This window comes from Trematomus bernacchii, unplaced genomic scaffold (genome assembly GCF_902827165.1).
Source record: "Trematomus bernacchii unplaced genomic scaffold, fTreBer1.1, whole genome shotgun sequence".
Classification (NCBI taxonomy): domain Eukaryota; kingdom Metazoa; phylum Chordata; class Actinopteri; order Perciformes; family Nototheniidae; genus Trematomus; species Trematomus bernacchii.
This window is the reverse complement of record NW_022987581.1, coordinates 1202241-1221948: the sequence shown is the minus strand read 5'-3', so window position 1 is coordinate 1221948 and position 19708 is coordinate 1202241. Positions and strand designations below refer to the sequence as shown.

Here is a 19708-nt window from a genome sequence, read left to right as displayed (position 1 = left end):
ATGTTTTAATGGAATTTTGAAAGATAACCTAGTGTGAACCATTCAGTTATGAACATGGCTAGTGTAGAATTGTTTCAAAGTCAAGGTAGTACAGTCTTTATGTTAGTTAAACATGCAATATACTGTTGAAATAGTAAACCAAACGCTCGCTATGAGTGTAAAGCTGGGCTGTGATAGCGATGGAGGACAATGCAGGGTCCCATCACAAATAAAAGGCTAGTTGTGGTCTCTTCTGGAACACATATGATCAGCTAACCAAAACGCCTGAAACACATACTGTACGTGACTGCACGTTATATACCGTAACAACCAATGCGAAGAGCCTCGTAAAGCACACATTTAAAACTTCACCAACTGCAATCTAACACTCCCACACCTACCTCAAACAAGTCTGCCGTGTTAATATCTAGCTTTTATTTTGATAGCTAAAAGTCTTTAAACACAAAGAAGGAGCATGTGACTATCGCTATGGTGCGGTCGAACATGAAGCGTGTACACGGGGTGGGGAGGACCAGGTTTCAACAGAAAATAATAACACAAATATGCAAATACAAAACAAAAAGAAATCATCGACATTTGTTCGGTAAAAACAGCAGGATAAATACACAATGAGTCCATTTCTTTCCGTCAGTTTTTTTTTTCTTTTTTCTCGGTTTTAAAAGCTCAGTCCCAGCGGACCGATCAGTCAGTCAGTCCCCAGCAGGGGCTTCAGGGTATGCAGTGTTACTTAAAAAGAACATTCTACTAGAAAATGGTAGTAGCTATTGTACATAGTAAGCCGTACACTCATAACCATGACCATATGAAAGAGGGAGGCTTCATTTAAAAATTGCTACAGTCATTTTTTTTATTCCATCTCCTTTGTTCATTTTTTTTTTTTTAATCTTTTCCTACAATCTTTGTTTCTAAGCCTTCTAACCCAACTGGAGAGAAAACAAACAACAGGTAACTGGGTGTGGGTTGGGGGGGGGGGGGGGGGGGGGGGGGGGGGGGGGGGGTGCGGGGGAAAAGGTGCATTCAGGGGGTGAGAGGAGGGACTTATACGTTACCTGCCAGAAAACTATCAGTCTTATCACAAATGGTAGAGTAGTACGGCGGCTGGCTGTCTCCGGGGTCTCCGGACTCCACGGCCCCCCCGAGGTGGTGAAGGGGCTCCAGCGGGTCGACCTCCTCCAGGTGCTCCGCCGCCATCTTCCCCCCCAGCATGTACTCGTCTAGACTTCCGTGCTGGACGTCTCCCGGGAACCCGAAAGGCGTCAGGTCCACGGGGGCGGCGGCGGCGGAGGGCAGCGTGAGCTCCTTGATGAGGGAGGGGTCCTTGGCCTCCTCCGACAGCTGCTCCTCGTTCTCCAGGCTGAAGATGCCGGGGCTCTTCCCGCAGCTCTCGGCCATGGAGTGGGCGTTGGAGTTGGACGTGGTGCAGTCGAAGCCGTAAGACGCCACCGAGTTGGCCGACTGCGGGGTGGTGCCGCCTCCGTCCTCCTCGCCCTCTCCGCCGCGAGCCTCCTCGTCCTCCGTCAGAGCGGGCAGGCTGCAGGTGGGGGGGGGGCTCTCGAACCGGGCGCTCTCGTCCATCATCAGTGGTGCGTCGGGGTCGTTGATCTGCATCTCGCCTTCTGTGTCGCTGGCCTCGTCTCCTGAGGTGGAGGGGGAGGAGGGGGCGGAGGCAGGGGCGGTCGGGGGTCCCGTTCCTAGGACTTCGTCGGCGGGGAGGGTCTCGGCCTCCTCCTCCTCCCCGTCTCCTTTCTCCAGGTGGATGCCCAGGTCCTGCTCCATGTCGGCCTGGTGAGGAGGCACCGGGGTCTGCTGCTTGTCGGAGCGGGACTCCACCCCCGAGCTGCTGTCGTAGTCACGGAGCTCCTCGGGCGTGCTCGTCTCGCTGTTGCTACGGGCGACGGGGGCAGCGCCTCCTGCTGCGGCGGCAAACAATCCATGAGCCTCGTCATCTTCAGAGTCCTTCATCATCTCCTCCTGCACTGACCCAGGAGCAAAGGACGCGGCGCTGCTGGCCATGTGAGCCGGAGACAGGACAGGGGTCACTGATTCAGCCGCCCCGAGGTCAGAGAGGGGTCTGGGGGAGGGGACGGTGGCCGACTGAGCCCAGGTATCACAGAAGGGGTTGGTCTGACCCCAGGAGGAGGTGGGGGGGGCGCAGGGAGGAGCAGCAGAGCGGTTCAGGTTGTCTAAGCGCTCCTCCTCGTTGAAGTCGTCTTCGTCTACGTTCCCTCCGCTCTCCGTCACTCCTTCACTGTGCATCTCCACATCTTCGTCATCCTCCTCTTCCTCCTGCTGCTGCTGCTGCTGCTGCTGCTGGAGCCCTTTGTGATGCTCCTCCACTCTCTCAGAGCTCAGGTCCATGTCGTCCACCCGCTCCTCGTCCTCCTCGTCTTCCTCCTCCTCGTTGGCGAGGGTCTCCACGTTGGGGGATCCCATGAGGTTCCCGTCTCCCTCTGACCCTCGTAGGCTGGAGTCCACCAGGGCGTCGGAGCTCTGCGTGCCCTCCAGCAGGGCCGTGTGCTGCGTGCTGCTCAGGTCCGACTCGCCCGCCGGCCGGCTGCAGCTGCTCACGTCCTCCGAGTCCAGCCCGGACAGCAGGTCGTCGCCGTGCCAACCCGCAGACCCCCCGAAGGCAGAGGGACGCACAGCGAACTCCTCGGAGGGCTGAGACGTGCTCATGTCGGTGCCCAGGGGGGAAGGCAGGTGGCCCAGTCGCCTCTGCTCCTCGTCTTCGTCATCCTCCTCCTCATCATCCTCGTTTATCTCCTCGTCAGCCTTTTCAACCGCCTCCTCCTTCTCATGGGGGGAGAGCAGGGCATCCATCTGAGGCTGTGCCATCAGGTTGAAGGCGCCCGCAGATGGAGCTTTGGAGGAAGGCATGAACAGGTTCTCCTTCTCCTCCTCTTCCTCCTCTTCCTCTTCCTCCTCATCCTGCTGTGTCTCAAACTGGTCCTTATTCTCCTTTTCCTCCTCTGTGTAGACGAGGCTCTGGGGAGCAAAGTGAGACGGAGCCATGTCCTGGTTCCGGTCCCAGGGATCAGCCTGGACCTGCATGTCCAGCAGAGAGGAGGCCGGGCACAGAGGAGAGGAAGGAGGAGACATGACGGTGGTTCCCAGGGAGGTGTCTTTAGCAGACGCGGAGAATTTAAAGCGGTCTAAATCAGCCGACAACTGATTGACAGAGGCTGCTCCAAGTTCTGCATCTGACAGGGGTTCTGGGAGGGGCTCTGGAGATGTTTCTCGCACTTGGAATGATTCTGGTTCAGGCTCTGGTGTAGGTTCTGGAGTTTTTTCTTGTACCGCTTCGGGCTGGCTGGACATCAGCTGTGGTTCCCCAGCAGCAGCTGGTTCTGGTCCCTCTGGCCCGGCTATGACAGCAGCAGCAGTAGCGATAGCTGCGGCGGCGGCTACAGCAGCAGCAGCAGCAGCTATCTCTTTCGCCGGCGCTGCTTCAGACACCGCTTTGGGGCCGCGCTTCACTGGAGTCGGGGTGCTGCTGCCCACCGTTTTCTTGGGGGCGGGGGTCTTGGATGTTTTCAAGCCAGGAGCCTTGGAAGGAGTTGGCTTACTCTCAGTTTTAGGCCGGGTGGGCGTCTTTGTGTCCTTACTGGCTGCAGGCTTTTTGGCTGGGACGTCTGATTTCGAGGCGGATTTGGGGGTCTCAGGTTTGACCGACTTTGTGATGGGGGGGCGGGTGAGGGGGGAGTCTGATGGCTTTTTGGATGCTGAAGCAGCAGGTTTGGTAACATCTGGGGGAAACACAGCACAAGGAATGGTTAAGAATGACAGAATTGAACAGAACTACAGCATATTGAGATACAGGAAAAAGGGAATGTCTTCAAAATCAATGAATGGCTATATGTCCATTATTTACCTTTCTTCACAGGGGTTGTGGTTCTGGATGTCTGTGATGCCGGAGGCTTGCCACCAGAGGGGGTAGTGGAGGTTAGTCTGGAGGCCGCAGGCTTGGCGGTGGTGGTGGAGGAGGTTTTCGGGGTGGTAGTTTTGGGAGTAGCTGGGGAGCTCTTGGCTGTGCTGGAGGTGGGGGTCCGGGTTGGGCCTGTGGCAGGGCGAGATGATGCAGGCGTGCCGGTTGGAGTCCTGAAGAAACAAAAACAAAGAATGAAGAAATACTGAAAAGAGATCTGGGGAAACAATGATGGTATCTCTTCATCATTAATATCTCTACTGGTGTAATCTGGGCTTACTGTCAGTCAACATCCCCATGAGACAGACTTCTTTAATGAGCTTAAAAAGATGGTGATTTCCTCATTTACAATTGGAGAGGATTAGGAGTAATTGAAAGTGACTGAAGCTAAGAGTTGTCACGCTACGGCTCAGGGTCAACATCAGGTCCACGAGGCGGTCAGACCTGTCCTACAGAGGCCCAGAACTGATGTGACAGGGAGCAGGACTCTGCTGTGTCACCCGTGAGTCACTTAGAGTGCCAGAGGAAACCCTCAGAGGCAGCGCTAACATGAGCAAGACTGCTTGTGTAGACGTGAAAACAACAATACATGTAGGGAAGGGATAAGGAGAGGCGCTGACCTAAATAGCCGTTCACAGATTTGGCATCAGCCCAGATCCAATACTTCTGAACAGGAGGAAAACACCACTGAAGATTACAATGTCAAAGACTAGAGCGCTGACTAACCCCTTTAATTATTATTGATTTGAAACTCAGACCAGAAGGAGAGAACACATAAGAGCTAGTTTCAAGTCCTTACATTGGTTCCCTGTCAGTTTGTGGATTGATTTAAAACTCAATATGTTCAAAGCACCTGCCTATTTGTCTGGCATGCTTACAATGTATGACCCAGGACACCCCTTCGTTTTCTTGCTCGAGTCTTGACGTTTTTTTTAAGTGCAGCACAGAAGAGTTTAGTGAGTCGGCATGTATTCATGTTTTCAAATGTTTCTTTTAATCCCTTTTTCTTCAATTTGGGAAATCTCTTCAGCTCAGCAAAACGTAATTATGATGTTTAGACACGTTTAGCCTTGTCTGTGATTTGGATATTGCACTAGTCCATATTTTGTTAGTTGTGCAGCCCTTGTTTGAAACGCATTGACCTGTAAGGAAGGCTTTGTTTTAAATAGTTTGATATGCATTTCCTAAACAAATCACATCTGAGCCCCAGACCAAGCTCCCTCGGCGCCATGACAAACCCCCCTGAGGGTCTACGAAGTGACGCAGTCTGGGAGTTGAGTCACAACGGGTCCCAGAGAGGCCTCACAGCCCCAGTGGACCCTGTCCCTGATCTCCTGTCTAAACTCCAGGCGGTATGCATCAGCCTGGCCCAGAATCCGGCTCCTACGTCACATCTGAGTGAGGTAACCTACATCCATCATCCATCCTAACGGCCTGTTTCTAAATAAAGAACGCAGCTAGTACTGGCAGAAAGAGAACAGCGAGTGAAGATGGGACCATGTTAAATCTTTTATACTGAAAGGAGAACAAAAATAACTTTCTCCAAATCCCCCCCTCGCTGGAACCGTGGTGCCGTTTGAAAAGCATTGTGTAAGGCAGAGGAGGAAGTGCGTGCCATCAGCAGCCTGGCAGATGTAGAGGAGTACGCCTCGGTAACATGAAATGAGATTAGAGCCAGGGAGCAAACGGGAGGCGACGCAAATGGGGTGCGGTCACGTCGGAAGTTCAAACAGGCTTTTACAGCTGATCCAGAGTTGGCTGCAGGGTAGTGAAAGGTGTTACTCACGCTGGTGTTGTTGGAGCATGTTGATGCAGATTAACTCATCTAAAAGCCGTACAAATGGGGGTATGGAAACCACTAACAGACTCATTGGTGACACATTGATTTAGTACGTGAGGAGCTGACTGTGTTTACTGGAAAGGCTGATGAGAGGAAACATGTCAAGTGTTCTTGTAGCAAAACAAAGGCCTTTTTTTATTTTGTTATTTTGAGACGCTGAATATGATCATGACTATCAGCTGGAAAAATGTACATTGCTGGGTATGGGGAAACAGTTTTGAATGAATGTCTACATTAAGAAACTTTAGTGTGAGCGGATGCACTGCATGTTATATTTCAGTAACAATTTCTATGACACAAATGTGTGTGTCATCTTTATGTATGGGCCATGCTAATCTTCTCTGTATGAATTCCAATGTGTCATATGCGCTGCCTGAGCAATCACCATGTCTATAATGCTGTTTAAATGAACTATTGTGTTATATCTGCTTATACCACTATATCCTTTCAATTCTAAGCACATTCACATTGCTTTATAACAAATAATAATAAAAGCATTTGATGATGACTAATAAAGGTCAGGACAGGTATCATTGTGTATTACAGTTGTCAAATTATAATTGTTGCCATATAATGCATTATTATGATACTATATGAAGTATAATCATATAATGGAAGTGTTTGTAGCGCTTACAAAAAAGGTCAGTAAGTGACCATCAACTAAATTAAGTATTATGATCAACTTAAACGTATAAGTTATAAATAAAACAATGTTTCATAATGATTATTACTATTAGGAATTATGAACAAGGAATATCCAGTGCTCTAAGCTAATTACATCACATTGTATGTTTGCTTATGATTCATGGACATTAAAACTATTGCAGAGTTATACTCACTATAACATGATCTCTTGAAAATTCCTGAACTTAAAATGGGAAGAGTTCATAGAGATTTTTAGACTAAAACCTAAAAGTGTTTTACAGAACAAGATGTTAAAAGGTGAAATGAGACTAAGCTCTTTGAGTCTGTGTGGTGCCTGAAGTGGAGAGTAAAAGATAGGAGAGGAATTACAGGGAAAGGAGAATGGGAGACTTATAAGATAGAGACATTAGAGATGGGATATGCTGAGGAGGGGGATACTCAGAGAGAGCATTCACAATAATCTGTCTGATAACGGGGAAATGGATCATCCAAAATGGCAGGGCTACTTTAGGGAGCGCTGGAAATGAACCCGGTCACCGAGAAAGAAAGGGGAAAAAGGGAGATAGAGACCAGGAGATGGGACAGAGGGGGCAGATAATATTCATCCGATTACACATTATCTTATATCAAGTCTTCTTGTGGCTTATCCGAGGAGGCAGTGTGCACAGAGGAAAGCCTATTATAATACTTAGGAGACCTGGCCAGAGCTAAATGAGATCTTGTGTTGTGAGATTAAAAGCTGTTCAGCAACACGATGACAATGCCTGAACACAATGATGCATCGAGAGGTGCAGGGATGTCGTCTTTTTGTAGAACTCACAACCGGAAGTGGTAGAAATGCTAATTCTGGCATCTAACCAAAACCAACTTAAAAAACCTTGTCTTTTAGAGGAATGAACCATGGAGTGCTAAGATCAGGGTTCATACACTTTTTCACCAATGATTTTCAATGACTTTTCAATGACTTCTCCATGACCTTTACCTAATTTTCCATGACCAAAAAAATGACTCTTTCTCAGCGTACCACTGAAAATGGTTTATTTGAACATGGAACAGGAAAATAAGGTCTGCATATGAAACATGTTGTGCCTATCTAAAACAAATCAAATAGGCTTACTAGCTTCTACACGCTAAAGCAACTCAAATCTCTCACCGGCAAAATACCTCGACAGTTATACCATTTTATTTTTCATTACTATACGATACAGTATTTATTAGATGGATAAAATATAAATTATATTTGATGCAACTTTAGTTAAATTTTCATGACTTTTCCAAAACTTTGGGAAAAATATTGTTTTCCATAACTTTTCCAGGGCCTGGAATTAGCATTTTGAATTTCCATGACTTTTCCAGGTTTTTAATGACCCCTGTAAGATGCCGACTCATTTCCAGGTTCAGGACTCATTCCTGCACCACTCTATTGATACTTCTGATATTTGTAGCCTCCTTTCCTTCTGTAATCAAGCTGAGCTGAAGGACAGAGGAGCCTGTGTGTTATTGTAGTTTCTAAACGATGATCTTGAACTCGTCTTAGCAGGAGGCTGTGCTCATTGTTCACATTTCACCGCAGGCACTGCCAAGAGAAACAACACTACAAATCGGGGTTGGAGCGAATGTTGGACAGAAAGCCCAGAAATGCACTCAAGCTGAAGAATCTGATGACTGCTAGTTGCTACAGGCACACAGACAAATACTTAAAAGTTTGCACTGTTTGCCTGAGGACCATGAATTACAATCTAGTTTTATTGCTGCCACACGTTCCCTCTGTCATGGCGGCAAAGAGGCAGGAGATCTGTGTGTGAGAGCAATGGCTGCCTTCTGGTGCCGCTTTTGTTGCAACAAGAGTCTGGTGAGATTTAATGAATGAGACGCACCATGAAGGAGGCGAACGAGTAAGCAGGAAGCTAAGAGAGCATGCAGGCAGACTTCTTCCCCGCAGCACTGTGGTGGAACCCCCCCCCCCCCCTTTAACGAGCAACAAATTAAATATGATGCTGCGTTAATGAAGCAGCAGCAGCAGGAGTATGGAGGCAGGTAGGGGGCACTTTGGATCCTTTTCTGGTTAAATGAACCTGTTTAGAGCTCTCCTCTCTTAATGTGATTATCTATGTACTGATGTATCTTTGTGGGACAATAAGAGCTCACTTTGGAGCTCTGAGCTCTGCAGCAGCGAAGCAGGAAGTGCAGCCCTCGGCTAATTTATTTTACACAACATCTCATCTGAAATGTAAGAGCATCTCATGCACTGTATGGCAAAACAACTCAAACAGGATCACATCGGCAGATTTGTTTCTCAATCTTTCAAAGACGTTCACTTTAATATGATGTAGAAAAGGGAAAAAGCAGGAAAGCTAATTTTTGTAATAGCCCATATACATGTTATGTGCTGTAGTACTATACAATGTGAACATTTGTACTTCTTAAGTTTATAAAAAGATATTTGTATTAAAACAATTTTGTTATCCTTTTTACTGTACCTTCCTCTGTTCATATCTTTTTTATTTAATTGTATCTTTTTATACTTATTTTAAATGTCCATGTTTATAAACATATTTTCATTCTCTTTAATTGAATTTCATAAAACATTTAGAAACTTTCACAAAAGTATTCTGATCAGCTGATCAACGGATCAATACCTGGTTTTATTGAAGCAGCTCTACTGTTTAGTGAGGCTGTAAACGCGAGTAGTGTTTCTCATTCTCCAGATCTCTCTTATTTTTCTCATTTTTCTCTCTGTCATTGATTTTTGAGTTAAAGAAAATACATAAATCAAAGAACACGTCAACAGCATAAAGTGTTAATAGAAACTTTACAGCACTCAGAAATTGTCGTCAGATGTTGTTTGATATTCAAGTCTGTGTAGAACAAAAGAGAAATCAGGTCACAGTATTACATTTTGTACAGACTGGACAAAATGTACAAAAGACAGACAAGTGAGGTCATTGCAGCTCTGTTCAAATGTTTCATTAAATATCGATGGGCAGATATGTGCCAATTCAAACATGTAATGTTCCAAAGGCACCATAATGCATGTTGTTCATGTATACATGGAAATAGAAAAGATGATATGTAGGCTCTGATTTATTCTACATCCATCACATGTCTGCAGCATGAGTGAACACACCCCAGACCTTTGTCTCACACCTCCTTCTCTCTCCTATTTCCTTCCCGCTCTCCTATTTCCTTCCCTCTCTATCCATTTGTTAATTGGCTCTGCGGCTCCCCCCCCCCCCCTTATAACATCATGGCAGCTGACGACTGCCTCACAGAGTCCTCTGCCACACCCAGAACAGGACGGAGGATTTACGGCCTGAGCAACACGTCCCCTGCTTCCCTCTGGACTGTAGTGTAATGTCCGGGGCGAGGACCCCGATGGGGATCCACACACACACACACACACACACACACACACACACACACACACACACACACACACACACACACACACACACACACACACACACACACACACACACACACACACACACACACACACACACACACACACACACACACACACACACACACACACACACACACACACACACACACACACACACACACACACACACACACACACACACACACACACACACACACACACACACACACACACACACACACACACACACACACACACACACACACACACACACACACACACACTAGCTAGGCGGTAATTTGTGAGATCATGAGGAGGGTTGCATTCAATCCACGGCAGTAAAAACGTATCATCCCTTAGGGACCCTCGGCGGGGAGAACAGCGTGACTAATGTGGGAACAGAGGTTGGCACAGAAGGGACAGCGAAAAATGGAAAAGCACCTGATCACATGACGGCGAGCGTGTCCCATTTCCTGTCTGAGTCTGTACAATAAGAGCTGAATACCCTTCCTATGTCCTCTAATCTATAGGCGATATCACCCTCTGCTTCACACAGAGAAACCCTCTGGTCGTCTGTTTCCTTTTTTTTTTTTACCTCTGCCTCCCACTCCCACACACACACACACACTCACTCCCACACACACTCACTCACTCCCCCCCACACACACACACACACCTCTCGCTCTCTGCGTGCACAGCCCTCACACTCTGTATCTCCTGGCAGCAGTGATGGTTGCTCAGTGGGGACGCATGACTTATTCAGCCGTGTAGCTTCCACACTCCACTGCCACCATTTTTGTTTCACTTCACTCACTGCATCAGCATGAGAAAGTGGCTCTGTGGCTCAGCACGTGCTCTACCAACCTGCCCCCCCCCTTACTTCCACATCACACTGAGTAATACACCGGCAAATGAACACATGTTCTGCATTTTAATGACATGCTGCTGCCACTATGCAGGGTCCATATCAAACAAGCACACACTGAAGAAACACATATAAAGGGAATGTGCTCCGTGGCGTTTACAGTACATGCGACATATCAGGTGAGAAAAAAGGCAGGTACAGACACAAGCTGACACTTGATAGAATGGTGCAGGAAGTCAATGGTTTTCTGAAAAGGTTTTTAGTTAGACGCCTTAAATAAGTTATGTGGTTAACACAAGCTTCTTCCACGACATACAATACGTCACATAAACAATTAATTACCATCGCCTCAGCTTCTGCACCCTCACTGACCCGGAAACTGCACTGTGTGAGTAGTAGCTAGCATCTAAGCTAGTTCAAAGATGTGACAATAAGATTCATATACAGAAGAGGTTACCTTTCCTATACAACTAAAACGTTTTTTTATATACACAAGAGCTTTCAAACTAGTCAAAAGTCTGTTCTCAAAACGTTGGCTGTGCATTATGTCAGAGCCATAATAAATAGTTCCTGGCATCAACAACTAAAAAACCTAATTTAATTCCACTAAAACCTCCAGCTTAATAGTTGGAACGAGACACTTAAATTAGATTGATGTCGCTAAGTGAACCTGCATTTGCTCTGCACTTTTATTTGTCGGCCTGCAGCTGATGGAATTAAATCGATTGAGCCTTAAGAGTAACACTGAGTAAATTGAGAGGGCCTCTGCGGGTGTGTGTGTGCGTGTGTGTGTGTGACAGCGACAGGGGAAGCAGGGTGTGTGTTTTACGTGGCAGTTAATGTGTTTCCGTCTCCAACACACCGCTGATAGGAACCTGAATTAAGGGATGAGTGAGGTTGGAAAAGGGCAAAATCTAATTAAAGCGGAAATGTATGGCCCTGTCAGAACACATCACATATACAAATGCTGACTTGCACACACAGACACACACACACACACACACATTTCACAAAGTATGCCTACGAGGGTACTGTCAGAGGAGTCTATCGTCAGTAATGGTTATAGCTCTCTCTCGTGGGGATTCAGATGCAGATAAATCCTTCTCTGGGCCAAACACCCACCAACACATTTCACTGACTCACACTGAAACGCTGCATATCAAGTGCACTTAGACGCAATAATAATCCAATATTAACCTGATTACAATATTAGCTTCGGCTTGATTTCCGCCTCGTCTTTTGACAAACCTGCTCATAATTTGTTTTTCAAATGTAAAAAGGACAGACACGGCATAACCCTTTTCCACTGAGTTGAGTTCAGTTATAGTCCGTGCTGGGTTTAGTTTAGTTAACAGTTGGTTCAACTTGCGAACAACTTAGGAACCAGTTTGCTTCTCCACCAATTAGAGCCCAAGTCGCGACGTCACTGTTTACGACATAAATTGTGATGGGCTCTTTTTTTTTTACTAAAGTCTATCTTCTGATAGTGTGATAATAACTGATGATATTTAGTTAATAAATGAATGAAACATGAGAGCCGAGGTTTGGGTTTAGGGTTATTCACTGTTAAAAAATGATAATGATAGCAAACGGGTTGTCATTAAAAGTATGGTGAAAAATAAATTGGGGTCGATTTTATATAATGTGTGTCGTCATATATTAGCCATTTTTCTATTTCAAGTTCTGGTCCAGATTGGAGCAGAACTGTAAGAATATAGAGAATAAAAACGGAATATCGCCTCAGGGATTCACAAAGTGAGTCTTAATCTTAACCCTTGTTGCTCAGGTTAATTACACCCTGCCTCCACCGACTCAGCTCACTGTTCTTGTTGCCAGCTGAGGAAACAGTTGGTGCCCCAGTTGAAAAAATGTCGGGGTTGAGAGCTGCATTGGTAAACTGTTTTGCAATTGAACTATCTTAGTGGAAAAAGAGCAATACTCATTTAATGAGTGGTTAATACTTTACTGATCAAGGATAAAAGAGGGCTAATGATACGACCCATTAAAGCTCTTATACTGCCTGCCTTGCACTCATATTCCAAAGTTCTACCACAAGATTTTCTTCTCTAAAGCCCCGCTGTCTGAAATATATCCAGCGGTAGAGGACGGGTGTGATGGTTGTAATGCTTGATAATTAAATTACCAACATTCACATTTAGAGTGTGGTATTAAAGTTGATCTAACAGGGTTCATTTGTGTGTGTTACCACGTGGCGTTGAGCGCTCTGTACCACAGTGGCCACTACCAACGTGCCCCTGTGTAATACGTCCTAATTAGATGTTTGCACAACAACCATTTGTACACAGCTTTAATCTGAGCATAATCTCAACGATCCAACTGCCAGCCGTGGCACATGCAGAGTGTGTGTGGGGTCACCTAAGGGATTTCAGGGCTGAAAACGTAGTGTGAACGTCTTGTTTGTCTATTGGCAATAACAAGTAGAGAAGAAGAAAAAAAAGGTGGGTTTGTGATGGCGTCTTTTAATCAAGGCAAACCTACGGTGGCTGGCAGGTGCAAACGAGCTCCAACAGCCCCAAACACTTCCATTAGGAGAAACGCGCTGCAGTTCTAAAAACGATGCAAAGCTGACAGCACATCAAATATTCATCAACTTGAAGAAACAGCGCTTATGTGATTGCATGATTCCTTCCGATATTAATGCAGATCTGCTGTAAGTTAGCTAGCCAACGTAGCTAACGAGAGTCATTTCAAATATACAGCCAAAACACCTAAAACTACAAAACAGACTAACAGAGTTGGCCAACTTTATAATCCTTAACGTCACCAAGCGCTCCGGTCCCAGCTGTGTGCGTCACTTTTTAGTGTCCCCTGGTTTCCGTTGTGTTTTGAGCTCCTTGCAGTGCTTTTGTAATAACAGCGTTTTGTGTTTGCAGTGTTTCGTTTATACTGCGCTTTGAGTCAACAGTGTGCATGTGCTGCCAAGGTGGTGAAGATGTTTCTTCATTTGTATGTGTTTTGGCACATTTGTGTTTCTGTACTTGCATCGTTTTGAAACTGCAGCGCGTCTCTCCTAATGGATATGTTTTAGGCAGTTTTAGAAGTTAGCAACTGTCGGCCACAGTAAAAAACTCTTGTTATTAAAATTATATAAATATATAGATTTCTGATAAGGATCCCTAAAATATGGTATATTGCTTTTTAGAAATATGAGGTGGACTTACTATTTAAAAATACAATCATCCCCAAAATGTCAAACTATCCCTTAAGGCCAGGCATCCTCAAAGTCCGGACCGAACCACAACTGTCTCTGGACTCTGAGCAAATTATACTTTTCATATGTATTATCTGTATTATCTGTATTATCTGCGAGACATCGTCCACAACGCAACAAGTCAAAATCCTCCGCTATGTCCACTGCATACAGCGCTCTGCATGTCTGACTGTTCCACTGTCTGTGTGTGTCTTTCAACGCTTTGGTCCAATCACATTCAGCATCCCGTCAGCGTTTTTTTCCCCCACCAACAGTCTGCGAATCAGAGGCACAGTAGGGCGGGTCTTCCCGGAATGCGGGTGGGAAAAATGTGTGTGTCGTCTCTTTCAACCTGTCTGAGTCAGAGCGAGAGTTTAAAAAAAAAAAAAAGCTCATCTAGTTTCACCTGTACTGTAGCTAGTAGCCTAGTTTCACCTGTACTGTAGCTAGTAGCCTAGTTTCACCTGTACTGTAGCTAGTAGCCTAGTTTCACCTGTACTGTAGCTAGTAGCCTAGTTTCACCTGTACTGTAGCTAGTAGCCTAGTTTCACCTGTACTGTAGCTAGTAGCCTAGTTTCACCTGTACTGTAGCTAGTAGCCTAGTTTCACCTGTACTGTAGCTAGTAGCCTAGTTTCACCTGTACTGTAGCTAGTAGCCTAGTTTCAGCTGTACTGTAGCTAGTAGCCTAGTTTCAGCTGTACTGTAGCTAGTAGCCTAGTTTCAGCTGTACTGTAGCTAGTAGCCTAGTTTCAGCTGTACTGTAGCTAGTAGCCTAGTTTCACCTGTACTGTAGCTAGTAGCCTAGTTTCAGCTGTACTGTAGCTAGTAGCCTAGTTTCACCTGTACTGTAGCTAGTAGCCTAGTTTCAGCTGTACTGTAGCTAGTAGCCTAGTTTCACGTCTGTACTAGTAGCTAGCCTAGTTTCACCTGTACTGTAGCTAGTAGCCTAGTTTCACCTGTACTGTAGCTAGTAGCCTAGTTTCACCTGTACTGTAGCTAGTAGCCTAGTTTCACCTGTACTGTAGCTAGTAGCCTAGTTTCACCTGTACTGTAGCTAGTAGCCTAGTTTCACCTGTACTGTAGCTAGTAGCCTAGTTTCACCTGTACTGTAGCTAGTAGCCTAGTTTCACCTGTACTGTAGCTAGTAGCCTAGTTTCACCTGTACTGTAGCTAGTAGCCTAGTTTCAGCCTGTACTGTAGCTAGTAGCCTAGTTTCAGCTGTACTGTAGCTAGTAGCCTAGTTTCAGCTGTACTGTAGCTAGTAGCCTAGTTTCAGCTGTACTGTAGCTAGTAGCCTAGTTTCAGCTGTACTGTAGCTAGTAGCCTAGTTTCAGCCTGTACTGTAGCTAGTAGCCTAGTTCACTGTACTGTAGCTAGTAGCCTAGTTTCAGCCTGTACTGTAGCTAGTAGCCTAGTTTCAGCTGTTAACTGTAGCTAGTAGCCTAGTTTCACCTGTACTGTAGCTAGTTCCCTGTAGCTAGTAGCCTAGTTTCACCTGTACTGTAGCTAGTAGCCTAGTTTCACCTGTACTGTAGCTAGTAGCCTAGTTTCCCCAGCGGGCAGCTAGTAGAAGCATGTTCAAAGATGACCAGTAAAAGAAAAGTCGACAGTGAAAATCGGCAATTCAAAGATGAATGGACTGAAAAATATGCGTTCATCCTCCCTCCAGCGAGCACCAAACCAATGGGCCTAATATGCCAAGAAACGGTAGCTCTTGTGAAGAGTGGCAATTTGAAACGGAATTATGAAACAAAACACAATTATTTTTGAAGCGACCTTTCCTCAAAATTCAGCGGTAAGAACCAAAAAAATAAATGGGATGAAATCATCATATCAAGCTGCAAGCAGGAACCTTGTTACATCTATGTCACAACGAGAAAAGGCAACTGAGTCCTCACTCAGAGTGGCATGGGTGTTGAAGCCATTCTCTGATGCAGAAATAATAAAAGAATGCATGACTGAAGTGATGGAGACCATGTTTGAAGGCCAACAAAAAGAGGAAATAACAGGTCAAATCAAGCAAATCCCCCTCTCAGATTCCACAGCAACCAGAAGAACATAAATACTGGCTGGTGATTTGATTAATCAGCTTTGTGATGGAATAAAAAATGCACAGTGCATTTCCTTAGCTGTGGATGAGTCCACTGACACCACTGACAATGCTCAGTTGCTGGTGTTTGTGAGTTTTTATGATGAGGCAAAGGGGGAGTTTGTTGAAGATGTGTTGGGCCTGACGAACCTCAGTGGACACACAAGGGGGCAAGACATTTATAAAGCAATAATGGGAATGCTGAAGGAAAGAGGGTGCAGCTGCGACTCTGAGGGATCAAGCACAGACACAATAACAATGAAAACTGCTGCATACAGATACTTTTTGTTTTTGCAACCTCGTGTTAAGAATCTTGTTGCAATTATTTAAAACGTTTGAATGACCGTAATAAACGGACCTTTGTCTTATTGAACATTTTCTTTGGACCTTTAAGATTTGTATTTGAGTACCCCTGCTTTAGGCCTTCCTCGGGTTGCCTGCAGTGCGTGCGGTTGTACTTCCTGTTTCTATGTGTTATAACAAGTTTGCAACAGAGTTGGTTTGACGCAAGAGTTCCTGACTAAACAATGTTTCTACACAGAAACATACCAACACGGTGACATAACACATCACAACCTACAGCAAGGAGGTAATGAATAAACAAACAAGGCTGAGGAGAAGGATGATCTGAGAGGAGGCTGTATCGGATCATCAGTCTCACACAAAGGCTCCTTCAGTGTCGAGCCACCTCCGGACCCGACACCATGCACACAGTGTGACTCAGGTGAGGAATACATGCTGACCCCATTGCACTTTAAAGAAAGTAAAACATTAGCTCTCAGTGTAATCCTCCAACGTCCCCCTCCCCCCTCTCTTTCCCAAAACTAGTTTAATTAATAATGCTGCTGTTTAATGGCTGCTCTGGTGAAACCCTGCGAGGCGTTCTTCTCAGGCTTGTTCTGACATTAGCTCCTCGCTGGCCTACTTTACACCCGGCCCTCTGAGCCTGTATGTGGGGGATCATTGTCCCTCGCTCCTCCGGGGTGTTCTTTGAACCTGGAGCCAAGCGAAGCCTTTTGAACCGGCTGCTTCTCGCTTCACACCGAGGAGCTTTGTAATGCTCAACTTCAAAATGGGCAGTTTATTCAGTTATGATGCTGTTTTGAAGGAAATGTGCGAGTAAATTGGAAAGGAGGTGACTTATAACGGGTTTGCAGCTGCCTGTGTTATCTACACACACACAGACAGTCTCTTTCATGGGTGTGTGTGACTGTTCATATGCGCAGACACACACTCATGTCTACGTGTCACACCTACCTTGTTGTCTTGGAAACAGGGGGCTTGGTGGGAGTTGCAGAGGCAGTCTTAGGAGCTGGAGGAGAGGAGAAAAGAGGAGAAGTTAAAGGAGAAGAGAGAAGAGGAGGAGGAGAGGTTAGAGGAGACGAGTGGAGGCAAGATGAGAGGACGTGAGAGAAGAGGAGGAGAAGGTTAAAAGCAAACGAGAAAAAAGGACATGAGAAGATGACAGAAGAGAAGGGGAGAGGAGACAAGAGAAGAATAGACGAGGATACGTTAAAGCAGATGAGTGGAGTCGAGATGAGAGGATACGAGAAAAAACAAGAGGAGAGATTAAAGGAGAGGAGATAAGAGAAGGGAAAGGTTAGAGGAGACGAGAGAAGAGGAGGAAAATAAAGGGTTAAAAGTAGACGAGAAAAGAGGACAGACGAGAAGTGGAGAGGAGAGAAGTCAAGAGGAGAGGAGATGAGACAAGGAGAGGTTGAAGGAGATGAAATAAGGAGTAGAGGTAAGAGGATGCCAGAGAAGACGAGTGAAGGTGAGATGAGAGGACACGAGAAGAAAGTAGGAGAAGTTAGAGAAGAGGAGATGAGAGGAGACGCGAAGAGGTTAGGTGAGACGAGAGGACACGAGATGAGAGGACACGAGATGAGAGGAGCAGAAAAAGGGTTAAAAGCAGGCGAGAAAAAAGGATACGAGTAGATGACATGTAGAAAAAAAATGGAGAGGAGACAAGAGGAGACATGACAAGAGGAGGAGAAGTTAGATCAGAAAGGAGGAGACATGAGAACAAGAGAGAAGAGAAACAGAAAGGTTTAAAGGAAAGGAGACAAGTGAGGAAAGGAGGAGACAGAGGAGAACAGCGTTACACTACAGTATAGTAACATATACAGTAACATACAGTATATCACAGATATAGGTCGTGCCAGAGGGATGTAGGGCAAACGCCTCTGTAGATACCCAGCAGCCACTGGGGCATGTGTAATCTGTGCTGATCCATCTCATTAGAGCTGTGAAAACACGTCATGCTACTACGCTAACTCTGGATGTGTATTTCCCCCCCACAACTTTTTGTTTTATGGTGACATTTCCAACCAACCTAGGGGCTTCTTAGCGGGGGTCGCGGTGGTGCTGCTGGTTTTGACACCGTTAGCAGGAGCGGGCGCTGGCCTCTTGGCCGCGGTTGTTCCGGTCATCGACTTCACTCCTTCGGTGGCGGGAGACGCCCCTGTGGGTTTCTTCTCACCCACTTTGCTCTTCAGGGCCGGGGACGGGGTCGTGCCTGTTGGTTTTTTGACAGGCGCTGTGGTGGGGGTGGTCTTTTTAACTGCGGCAGGGGCGGGTTTCTTCGCCACGCCGTTAGTCTGGGGCTTAGTCGTGCCGTTTGAGAGGCGGCTCTGGGTTGTGTTGGTCTTGGACCCGGTTGAGGTCTTACTTGGGGCCGTGGTGCCGGGTTTTGTCTTGTTGGACGGGGCCTTGTTGGTAGTCTTGGCTTTGGGGTCTCCTGTAGTCTTGTTGCCAGTCTTAGCGGGGGTCTCCTTAGCCTGGTTTGGCTTTGCGTCCCCCGTCTCTTCTGTGGTGGGCTGTGACACCTCCTCCGTCCCCGGGCTGGCGGCCTGGTTGCCCTCCAGTCCTGCTGCCTCATTCACCGGGTTGGATTCCAGTGTTTCCATTGGCTCATGCACTGCCGTGGCAACCCCATCCGGCTTCATCTCCCCTCTGGTGTTGGTGGTCCGTCTCTGCAAGGCAGGGCTGACGTAAATCTCGCAGGATGGCCACGGGTCTGCAGGATTTCTGGAGACAGCGAGGTCTGGTCTGCAGAGAGAAGATAATGAAACAAAGTGAGTCAGCAGCGAGACCAGACATGACGAGCAGAGCGGCAGGAATGTTGATAACGCTGGGAATCAGATAACGGGATGGCTGGGATCTGCTTAGAGCTTCAGCATCACTCACACAGGGTTTATTTGCTTTAGGCAAGTTTGGAATTTTTAATGGAATCATTTCAAGACCAATTTGACCGTAACCAAAGTTGCGGAAAGAATACTGGCAGTGCTTTGTTTCCAGTAGTGCAACGTTTCTGCACAAGGGAGGGAACTTTGGGATTTTAGCCTTTGCAGACCATTTACATGCACACAAATCTATATAACACACTACAGGAAAGAGAAAACCCCAAAAACCACAATATGCCCCCTTTGAGACTTAGTTTTAAATGTATGAATTCAATGCCTTTTGGGATCCCTGCCACACAGAGACATTGTTATGCAAGCGTCCAAATATTAGCAGGCAAATGGATTGTAGGACAGAATTGGAACAGAATGCGCCAGAATACTGCCGATGAAACTGCTGCAGAGACCCAGCAGAGGCCTGAAGCCTGAGCAGGATATTATGTTATGTTTTCTGTCTGAGGGACCACAGGAGGAGGGACAGCACAAACAACACATTCTACAAATAGCCGTTCATTCATTTCAACGCCAACTGCTGTGCAGCGGCCAGCGTCCCCTCTGTGATGGT

The 19708-nt window shown here is 46.3% G+C and overlaps 1 protein-coding gene and 1 non-coding gene across 2 annotated transcripts in view; both read right to left on the bottom strand.

The window, feature by feature from the left end:
- Positions 1-979: 979 nt before the first annotated feature.
- wu:fb95e10 (mucin-5AC) overlaps positions 980-19708 on the bottom strand; it is a 30719-nt gene continuing 11990 nt past the window's right edge. Inside the window, exons 2-5 of the mRNA XM_034127046.1 lie at positions 18297-19012; positions 17219-17273; positions 3872-4098; positions 980-3746 (exon numbers count right to left, since the gene is read on the bottom strand). Of these exons, the coding sequence (XP_033982937.1) occupies positions 1039-3746; positions 3872-4098; positions 17219-17273; positions 18297-18909 (3603 nt within the window). The 5' untranslated portion in view covers positions 18910-19012 and the 3' untranslated portion in view covers positions 980-1038. The remainder of the gene's footprint in view (positions 3747-3871; positions 4099-17218; positions 17274-18296; positions 19013-19708) is intronic.
- Positions 6044-6150, bottom strand: LOC117480034. The gene has a single exon (XR_004555626.1). It is a non-coding gene; the product is annotated as a U6 spliceosomal RNA (small nuclear RNA).